At 39.8% G+C, this 11253-nt stretch overlaps 1 protein-coding gene across 1 annotated transcript in view; it reads left to right on the top strand.

The window, feature by feature from the left end:
• Nucleotides 1-208: 208 nt before the first annotated feature.
• RTN4 (reticulon 4) overlaps nucleotides 209-11253 on the top strand; it is a 68540-nt gene continuing 57495 nt past the window's right edge. Inside the window, exon 1 of the mRNA XM_063078029.1 lies at nucleotides 209-1019. Coding sequence (XP_062934099.1) covers nucleotides 458-1019 — 562 coding nt within the window. The 5' untranslated portion in view covers nucleotides 209-457. The remainder of the gene's footprint in view (nucleotides 1020-11253) is intronic.

Genomic DNA, 11253 nt, shown 5'->3' with positions numbered 1-11253 from the left:
CCAGCTCCAGACCCCGCCCATCGAACCCAACCCCAACCGGTAGAGAGAGGAAGCGCATAAGTCCCACCCACTTCCATCTCCTTCCCTTTCTGTTGGGCTGGTTGGCTGCCCATCTTCTCTATCCCGTAGCCGATTGGTTCGCTCCCTCCCGCGCCAGTCTCTATCTTCCCCGCGGGGGAGGGTGAGTCGCGCCAAACTGGGCGGAGAGTCGGCTGGCCTCTCTCCTTCGCTCGTCTGGGCGGCGGCGGCGGCAACTGGGGACGGAACGGGTGGCGCATCACGGGAGCGGAGGCAGGAGGAGCAGTCTCATTGTTCTGGGAGCCGTCGCCACTGCAGGTCCCTCAGCTCGGTTGGCCCGGCCCCCCAGTGCTTCCCAACCCCCACAACCGTCCGCGGCGCTGAGGAGAAGCTGCCCGGCAGCGACAGCAGCTGCAGCATCATCTCCGACCCGCCAGCCATGGAAGACCTGGACCAGTCGCCTCTGGTCTCCACGTCCTCGGACAGTCCGCCCCGGCCTCAGCCTGCGTTCAAGTACCAGTTCGTGAGGGACCCAGAAGACGAGGAGGAAGAGGAGGACGAGGACGAAGAGGAGGACGAGGACGAAGACCTGGAGGAGCTGGAGGTGCTGGAGAGGAAGCCCGCCGCCGGGCTGTCTGCGGCCCCGGTGCCCACCGCCCCCGCCGCCAGCGCGCCCCTGCTGGACTTCGGAAATGACTTCGTGCCCCCGGCGCCCCGGGGGCCCCTGCCGGCCGCGCCCCCCGCCGCCCCTGAGCGGCAGCCGTCTTGGGACCCGAGTCCCGTGTCGTCGAGCGTGCCCGCGCCATCCCTTCCGTCCGCTGCCGCAGTCTCGCCCTCCAAGCTCCCCGAGGACGACGAGCCTCCGGCCAGACCTCGCCCTCCTCCCCCAGCCGGCGTGAGCCCCCAGGCCGAGCCCGCGTGGACCCCGCCCGCCCCGGCTCCCGCCGCGCCCCCTTCCACCCCGGCCGCGCCCAAGCGCAGAGGCTCCTCGGGCTCAGTGGGTGAGTGCCGCGCCCTCCCGCCCCTCCCTCTTTTGTGTGCAGCCCTCGATGCCTCGGGCAGGGCCCTCCTCTCCGCCCGGAGGGGGCTTTGTCTGCGGACCTCGGGGCGCTGGCGCCCCCGCTGGTGGGAGGCGCGGGGAGAAGGGTGGGGCGGCCGCAGAAGACCGGGCTTGTTTTTTATTGTCTGGATTTCGGGGAACACTTGCACCCCGCCCCGCTCCCACGTTCTTCCCTCGGGTCCCCTTTCCACTGTCTCCGGGAAGTTAGGCACCCACCCCTAGTAGAAGATGGGTGTGTATAGAGGAACTAGGGTTCTGGGTTCACTGGGCTGGCTTGGCTTCGGCGTGAAGATGGAAAGGCCTTGGCGCCCCAGTCTTTTTAGGAGGGGCTTTTGTCTGCCCGTCTGGGCTGCTTCCAGGGAAAAGGTGCAGTTTCGCTGAAGGTCTTTTTGCTTGCATTCAGCCCCGGTCCGCCGCCTCACCCTCTCCGTGGTGTGGGAGCCCCTTGAGCTTCTCCCCCTCCTCCTCCCCTTGCTCTTGTGGGGAGCTGACCGAGTGGAAAACGTCCACATTGACCCAACTGCGGTGAAGGGAGAGCGCCTCCAGTGGTGGGGTGCGTGGAGAACTGGGAAGGAGAGAGTTCTGGCGAAGTCCTGCCACCGCCCAGCTCACCCGGGTGTGATGTGGCGACTCCCCGCCAGCTAAACCATGTCAGAGAAAACGGGCTCTGGGCCTTGTGTTCCGAAAGGGCGCAGTTCTGCCAGGGTCTCAGCTGCTGAGTCAGAGGAATTGCTAACTGTTAGTGTGGATCGACTCAGGCTCTTAATGCATCATAATAGAATCTTAGAGAAAAAAGAAAAGGCAAAATGGTTGACATTGTTAAAGAAGGGAAATCTTGTGGATGCCTAGCCGGGAATTGGTTAATTACACTTTTGGCAGATTTACCGTGAGGCTTAATGAGATGTTTTGAGACATGTTTTCATATATTGGTTAGAAGTACTATTTTTTAGAAGTTACATGTTTTAGGTTGGCAGAGACAAAATATGTATGGCCTGCAAAATAGTTTTCCAATCTTTTCATTCACATAATTCCCTGATTTTAATTATCATTTTTATTTTTAAGAATATAGTTTTTTTGCTCTTTTCATCTTGGGAAATTATTTTGGAAGGGAAAAAAAATCAAGCTTGTTAAGAGACTGAGAATGCACCTTATTATATGCATTCGTGAGTAGCATGTTACTTTTGGGACAGAAAATGTCCTACTAGCAGCAGGACCTTTCTTTAAGTATAAAAAAAGGTCAAGAATCGGGTGGTGTAACTGCCTGCTGAGAAATCTTCGTGGCCTTGTAGGATTTTTAGAAGCGGTTCATTTTTTAGAAAATCAGTCTGAGATTACACAGTGTTTTTCTTCAATTCACTTCTCCACAGTGGAGAAAATAAGCCAATTGTGATGCTTCTGAATAACATTTTGATATTGATGTACCCCAAGGCACTACTCAAAACACTAATCGCTATGGTAGAGCTCAGAAGATGAGGAGTAACACAAACTTGCCTTTTTCTGGATTAAAAAAGACACATTTGAGGGAAGCCACGGTGAGATAGAAAAATATAAAGTAATAAGAAATTTTTAAGCAGGAAATTTAATGATTAACAAAAGCATATTATCTTGTCATCTTGTATTCCTGCTTGGGAACAAAGAGAAGAGTTCTGTTCTTTGAATATTGTGGGTTTAGGAGGTGACAGCATTGTCTCTTAGAATCTGCACTGTTGGAATACTAAGTTTAGAAGACAAAGGAGATAGAATATTGCCTATTTAGGGACTTTATCTTTACATAGTTCCCTAATTCTGCGTTGATGATACCCATTTGGAAACTAGTTCCTTTGATAAATAAGGAACATTTTGTATAAGAACATCGTTATCATGATCATGGTTAAACCATTTCAGTATGTCTGGATTTTTTAACGCACTGAGAGTTTGTTCATAAATTCAACCCTTTATTGATTATCTGCTAAGAGATAGGCGCTGTTGAAGGCTTTGAGAGTATAGCAATAAGCAAAACACAGGTACTCCTCATGGGGGGAGTACAGATAATAATCACAAAAATAAAAAACTCTGAATAGTGTTAAGGGTTATGAGGAAAATAAAAAGGAAGATGGAATGGAGAGTGATTGGCATGTGTGGGGGCTTCTTAGGTTGGTAAGGCCTTTCTGAGGAGATTTGAGCTGCAGAGATCAAAAATTTCCAAACAACTCCTGGGGCAAAAGCCCTGAAGCAGGAATGAGCTCTTTGCATGTTTGAGAATAAGACTAGTGGGAGAATGGTGTAAGGTGAAAATGGGAAAACTAGTGGGAGAATGGTGTAAGGTGGAAATGGAGAGGTGGGCTACACTCAGATCTTTTGGGGTCTCTAACAGGCAATGATAAAAAGTTTGTCTTTTAAAAATGTATTGTTTATTTTAGAAATATACTCCTTAAATAATTGTGATTTTGGAGCTAAAATAAATTTGAAGATTCAGAGTGACTGAGAGTACTGATGTAAGTAATGACAAAGTCAAGAAATGTGCATGGTTAGAAACACAGACTAACCTAACTGGAAGAGGGTTTATAGATCACTGATACATGTGTATTTAGCATTGCCATTTACATTGCTTTTGAGTAAACTCTGATTTCTGTCAGTTGGTAACTTGTAATTTTGCTCTTTGCTATTGTGCATGGAGCACCACCATTGCAATGCAGTAACTCTGAAGTGAGACTAAAACAGCTCACTTGATGGCCATTTTTCCTGGAGAAACACTTGGCCTCAACTTGAAAGAGTGTTTGGTTAACTTAGGCTTTGAGGATATGCACTGGAAACTCTGGATAAAAATTGATTTGAGAAAAATGCAAACATTGTCATTAAGGATGACTGTGAGCTGGTCTTTGGACATGTTCCAAACCACTGTTAAGACTGGAGATATGTGGTAGATCTGGATTCTAAAGGGTATTGAATGCCAAATTAAGGAATTTGGGTTTTATCATCCTGCTTTAATAAACATCCTCTGCCATCCAGAGTTGCCCTTGCTTTTGATAATCTGTATTATGAGGCCAAAAATGTTTTTATTGTTGTTACTTCTAAAAATGAAATTATTTCATTATTTTTCACCGCTCTCCTGAATTACTGCTTTAGGCATTCGGAAGCCACGGAAGGTTATAGAACTGAGGCAAGACATCCTGAAAGCAATGTTAGGAAATTGATGACAATATTTAAGATAGGTTGGAAAGAAAAATAGGTGAACTATTTAGAAAGCTTTCATAGTAGTTTTGAGGGAGGTGAGTAGGGCTTTAACTAATTCATTACTAGTTCATTCAGTGAAAATGGAATAGAAGGGGGGAATATGAGAATATGAGACAATAAGTATGATTTCTTTAATGGGCTGTGACTCTCTCAAGTTAGGATACAAAGAGGCTTTATGAAAGAAGAATTGATAGAACTTGGAAGTGATGCATGTAAATACAAGGAAAAGTATATTAGTGCTTATTAAATCAATTTCAAAGACTGTCCAAAATTGTTAATTGCCATGGAAATTTGTATAGAGATAGGTTATGGCTTGGGGGCTTAAAAATTATTAGTCTTTTTAAAAATTATAGAGCCATTTATTATAAGTTCATTTATATTGGCATAGGAGCATGTATTGGAAATTTTTAAAGATTTCAAGGGATATATAGTTGAAATCTTAAGTATCAGTTCTTAAAGTCCAAGTAAACAGTGATGTGAAGTAGATGCCTCTAAAAGGGTTGTTATGCCCTGTCCATTCCCCACCATCCTTTCATTTTTATATAGAAAAGGACAGCAAGGAAAAGAAGTGATGTATTTTTAGAAATTCTGAATAGTTTCTTTTATTAAGCCATTGTCAAGTGCTGCGTTCCTTTTATGTTTCAGATTGGTTTCTAGGAAACTCAGTGTCAAATTTATGATCTTTTTTAGTAGTTTGCAGACTCCCTCAAATCCTTTTTTAAATGAGGTGATGAATATATGTGGGACTTTTGATAAATAACTAGGTGGAATAGTATTTCGAAAACATGCTATGTTAGTGCTAGATCGCTATAAACTTAGATTTGCTATGTTACAAAAACATTTCTAAAAAGGTGCATATTGTCTATTTTCTATTAATTGGCTTTGTTTTATGTATAGTTATTTTTATAATATATCTAAAAGCAATTTATTTGAAATACTACTGATTGAAGGCTCCAGTTTGAATGGTACATTTTAAAGGTACTTGCTAGCCCAGGATAAAAGTACAAACTAAATGGATAATATTTCTTGTTTCTTCCCTGGGACCTCTGATTAAATAGAAGTAAATGTTGCAGATATATTATACTTATAGTACATTCTTTGAGGCTTTTTGTTCCTTTTTCTAAATATAAACCCTGAAAAGTCCCTCTGGGGAGTGACAGCACCAGGATGGGAATTGTAATGGCAGAACTATAGTTCATCAGTAGTGTTTAAATGAATTAATGAGATCTTTGTGGCTGGCTAGTTAGGATATAGGCATGCAAAATGGTGAGACCCAGCTTTACTGATGCTAAAGTTTTCTCACTATTGCTGTCATTATCCTTTCTAACCCCAAAGGAGGAGTTGATAGTTTCACTTTTAAGCACTATTTTTTCTGTTTCTTGGAATGATGACTATTAGTTTTTAAGTTGCTTTCCTCATGTGCTTCCCATAAGTCTTATTTTTACTTCATCATAGTAATATATCATACTAAATTTATGGTAATAGTATGTTTACTCATTTCTGTCCTCCACCAGACTGTATACTCCTTGAGGAAAGTGGCTATTATCTTTTTTCCTCAAGGAAAAGGACTATGTGACACTATCTCCATTGCTGAGCACAGTGCCTTAGGTGTTGTAGGCACTCAGTTATTTGTTGAATGAGTAAGATGTTATGGATGAATGCTGATCTTCATATTCTGTATAGATATAGAATTACTATAATATTTCTCACAATAAAAATTTCAAGTCTTATGAGTTAAAGCATTTATTTGTTTACATATACAAAGTAAAAAAATTCCAAACAGTACTAAAAGAATATACAGAGAGATATCTCTTTCTGCCTGTTACCCAGATTCCCCAAGTCATCTTATGTAGATCCAACTTCTGTTAGTAGTTTCTTGGGTATCTTGTCTAGAGATACTCTATAGATAAGTATTTATTTATACATATATTATTTTATTTTTTGTGTTTTACACAAAAGCAGCCGCAGAGAACTCCATGGATGTACCATATTTTATTTAATCAGTCCTTTGTTGATGATTATTTAGGTTGATTTTTAGCTTTTTCTGTTAGAAATTATGTTTCTGTGAATACCCATTTATATATACTTCTTTGGTAAAACATGGTTTTATACTTGTATGCACTGTAGGATAAATCCACACAAGTAGAATTACTAGTTCAAAGTTTATTTGCATTTAAAATGTTGATAGGTAGTGCCAAATTGTCCCACAAAGAGTTGTTCCAACCTACTAGGGTACTTCAAAGAGTTCATGGAAAAATAGAATTAAAAGATAATATTAATCTTTCCACGAACTTTTGAAGTATCCTTGTATATTCCCACCAATGATGTGTTAAAGTAACTTTTTCCCTGTGCCTTTATCAGCACAGTGCATTGATAAGCTAGTAAATGTGATTTAGCAAATTGGTCTTTTAATTTACATTTGAGTATTTTTTTATAGGCTTAAGTGCCAATACATTTTTTTCTGGTCATAGCTTTTGTCTATTCTTTTTTGGGGGTTTTGGTATTGTAGATGTAGGATCACTTGACCTATTGTAAGGAATTTAGCCTTTTATCATTGTCTTGAAAACTTTTTTTCTTGATTTATTTGTTATTTGTATTTTGACCATATCGTGTATTTTTCTGTGTAGAAACTTTTATGTAGTCAGATTTATCATTTTCTAAGTCATTGAGTTTTGTGTAATTTTTAGAAAGGCCTTCTCTAAGATTGTAAAAATTTTCCCATGTTTTCTCCTACTATTTTTATGATTTTTATGATTTCATTATAACATTTAATTCTTTGATTCATTTGCGGTTTATTTTGTTCTAGAGAATGAAGAAGTGATATAATTTTATATTTCCCATTTTTCCTTATGCCACTTATTGGATCATTCATCTTAATATTTTGAAATGCTACTTTTGTCATATGCTTGTAGTATGGGTAAAATATTTTGTCTTCTGTTTATCTGTTTGTTCATACAGGAGTATCAGACTTTTAATTGTTATAACTTTTAAATAAAATGTTAGCCAATAGGGCTTTTCCAGAATTATTTTTCCTGGCTATCTATGTGTGTATAATTTTCTACCTAATCTTTTAAATTTGTTTATCTAGTCCCCTCTCCCTCTATTGGAGTTTTAGTGGGTTATATTACATTTATGGACTAATTTTGGGAGAATTGATGTATTTTTAGTATTGGTATTATATATTTTCCCACAAACACATGGTTTTATTATCATGTATTTTTTTAAAAAATTAGCTTATAATTATGTGAAATACAGGTTTTTAAAAGTCTTACATATGCTAGACTGCTTAGTATGAAACACTTAAAATACTGAATTATATAGATATTTGGCTGTCTCATTTCAGTTGGTTGTAGATAGACTGGAAAAGAAAGTTAAGTCTTCTTGCTTTTTTATATCTAAAAAAAATTTTGTATTGTGAAAGGAAGAAACAGTCTTTGTACTCCTCCAGTGGGAGATGTAGCTGCCAAATATTGGGTTTTTTTTTTAAGCAGTCTCTAAGTCCCTTTACTTAGGTGGCCCTTTAGTTTTCAAAAATCATTGTTTCTTAAACAGCTTGTTCTTCTCATTAATGGAATTGCATCCACAGATAAAGAGGGATTATAAAGTTTTGATGTTCCAACAAGACTTGGTATTTGTCTGGTTGTTTTGATGGTCCCTTGGAGTTTAATATTAGTTAAGAAAATATTAATATCCTTTTTTTTTTTTTTTTTTTAAACTAGTCTTAGGGCTGAGTATGGGGACAAAAAATATAAGTAGAGGTTATACTGGTAGAAGTACGGGTAGCAGATTAAGGGAAACACAAGCTCCTAGTTATAATTTTCTGCTTTTAAAACCAGAGGAGTCTTGTGGTTGTATTGTAAGGACAATCACATATTCACACATCTGTGAACTGCTTTGGGGGAGAGAGAAACTTACCTGGGGTTCCAGGTCTGCTTGTGCATATTTCTCCCCGCATTTAAAGATTAATTTGTGAACTCAACTGATTGAAAGCCGCCAGTATTAAGTTCATTTATCTCAGTGTTTTGAAGGTGTTAGGTGGAGCTGACCTAGAGCATTAAAAAAATAAGCGAGTTTACTTTTTTATTCTGTTCTTTTCTTCTAAGGAAGTTGTTAAATATGATTAAATCTATCCTATAAACCTCTTTCATAAGTTGTCTTTAGAACTTCTCAGTCTCAACTCATCGACCTCATTATGAAATTATAGAAAGTTTTATTATTAATTATACCAAATCCTGATATCTTAGTTTTGTATACAAATTTTTTATAGAAAACAGCTTAGTAAAAACTTTGTTAGATGCTTTTGCTTGCATAAGGTGAATTATGAAAATTAGAATTTAGAGGATCAAGTAAGTATTTCATTATATTTTATAGTCTATCTGTACTTCACACAGATCTGCTATAAGAATTAGGCTATGAGACATTACTTTTGAACAAGGTTTGAGAAACTGTCACCTACTTACATACCTTTTCATTGACCCACTCTTAGCAACCAAACTTTTTGTTCCCATTACTAAAATTTTGCTAATGAAACATGTAACAGGGGCTATAGTTAAGTTTAGCATTGATAGACTCAAACATGTATATTTTAATGGTCTGCTAAAAGAGTTGTGGGTAAAACTGTAGTTTGTTCACATTGTTTTATCTTTATTTTGGAGGGATTTAAAATTTTATTTTGGTTTTTGTTATGGAAAATTTCCAGCATCAACAAAGGAAGACAGAATAATGAATGAAACCTGTTAGGGATATCGGAAAAACACCAAAGGTGTACTGTACTCTTTACTCTCACTCACACAGTCACTCAACACATCTGTCATCAAATGTGTAAGCAGTTCTTCAGATTTTTCTGTGGACACCAGCTGAAAAATGTGTTTTATAATTTAACTCAATTCTGACACTGCCAGGAGATAGCATCAGATTCCACAGGTTTAGGGCTCAGCCCCACAAGACTACCCCCAACTTCAGATGCTAGTCTCAAGTCCAGGCTTCTGGAACTTCTGACTGACTAATCTAGGGGTTCCCATGACCCCCTCCTCTGGTTCCATTAATTTGCTAAAGCGGCTCATAGAACTCAGGGAAACACTGTACTTAATGTTTACTCATGTATTGTAAAGGATATATTACAAAGGCTACAGATGAACAGCCAGAGGAAGAGATGCATAGAGCAAGGTATGTAGGAAGGAGTGCGGAACTCCCGTGCCCTGTCCCTGGGTGCTACCCTCCAGGAACCTGTACATGTTCAGCTATCTGGAAGCTCCCCAAACCCTGTCATTTTGGGTTTTTATGAGGGCTTCAAGGCTGGCCAGTTAGCTCAGTTGGTTGGAGCGTAGTGTTATATGGGTGCTTCGTTATGTAGGCATGATTGGTTAAGTCATTGGCCATTGGTGATCAACTTATCTTCAGCCTCTCTCCCCTCCCAGGATGTTGGGGAGTGAAGCTTAAAGTCCCAACCCTCTATGCATTGGTCTTTCTGGTGACTAGCCCCCATCCTGAAGCTAATCCTTTTTGGATTACATCATTTCCAATGGGAGGTCAGGTCATTCTTATTGTTGTTTGCCTTCCTTTTTCCTCTGTTTTTAAAGTTTTCTCTATTTTTGGTTTTCAACGATTTGGCCTCTATGATGTGCCTCTTTGTGGTGTGTTTACTCTGCTTGGAGTTCATAGCTTCTTGAAGGGTCTGCGGGTTGTTATTTTCAGAATACCAACTTGTCAAAGTTTAGGCCATTTTGTCTTTAATTTTTTTTTTTTTTCCTGCTCCAGTCATTATTGCTTTTTGGGGGGAACCATAATTACAAATATTTAACTGCCTGATAATCAAGTCATTGAGGCTCTGTTCATTTTATTTTCCCAGCTTTTTGCTGTGCTTCAATTTGGTTAGTTTCTGTTGATCTTTCTTTAAGCTTATTTATCAATAAATTTTTTCTTCTGTGTTGTCCAGTCTGTTTTTAAGTTTGTCTAGTGATTTTTTCCCAGCTAATGTAATTTTCAGTTCTAGCATTTCCATTTGTTTTTTTTTCCTAGTCTGTATTTCTCTACCAAGATTCCCTGTCTGTTCACACATTATGTCCATCTTTTTCTGCACATACTTAGTAATATTTTAATAGCTTTTTAATTTCCATTTTATTGTTTGATAATCCAACATCTATATTGGCTATTTTTTCTTATTTATGATCATATTTTCTTGCTTCTTTACATGTCCAGTAATTTTTAATTTTGTACTGCATGTCATGGATGTAGGAGCGTTAATTTTGTTCTGGCAGGCAGTTAATTTGCTGGCAAATCATCTTGATCTTTTCAGATTTTGATTTTAAAGTTAGGGTGAGTCTAGAGGCAGAAGTCAGCAGACTTTTTCTTAAAGGGCCAAATAGTAAATATTTTACACTTACGGGCCTTCCAGTCTTTGTCTTAACTACTCACATCTGTCCTTATTGTGCAAAAGTAGACATAGACAATACATAAATGAAATGGGCATGGCTGTGATCCAATGCAGCTTTGGCCTATGAGCCATAATTTGCTCACTGTTGGTCTAGAGTGTCCCTTTCTTTAGGGTTAAGTAGTCCTCTTAAGGTGTGCCCTTTTGGAAGTCTCAGTTGTATGCTTGAGATGTTCAGTGAGATCTGTCCACTTTGGTTGATCAAAATTTTTAGGTTAAGTCTTCCAACACTGTCTGACCTCTGAAATATTCATGTAGTTCACAAATCTACCAAAAGTTTCTCTTCTAGGCCTTGCTAAGTCTTGTGTTGTGGATGTGCAGCTTGGTGTTCAGCCAGAGATTTAAAGGGAGCCCCTGTCCAGATTTCTAGAGCTCCTTTTCTGTGAAGCTTTCCTTGGTATGTTACCCTGTCCTCACAACCCAGCAGCCTCCTCAGCTCAGATGGGTGCAGTATTCTTGGGCTCTTTCTCCCTGTGCTGTAGATCAGAAAGTGCCTTCAAACAGAAAGCCAGGGCAGCCATCTCGGATGCTT

Source organism: Cynocephalus volans, chromosome 14 (genome assembly GCF_027409185.1).
Source record: "Cynocephalus volans isolate mCynVol1 chromosome 14, mCynVol1.pri, whole genome shotgun sequence".
Classification (NCBI taxonomy): Eukaryota; Metazoa; Chordata; class Mammalia; order Dermoptera; family Cynocephalidae; genus Cynocephalus; species Cynocephalus volans.
Note: the sequence above shows the minus strand (reverse complement) of the source record. Positions and strands in the feature narration are given on the sequence as shown.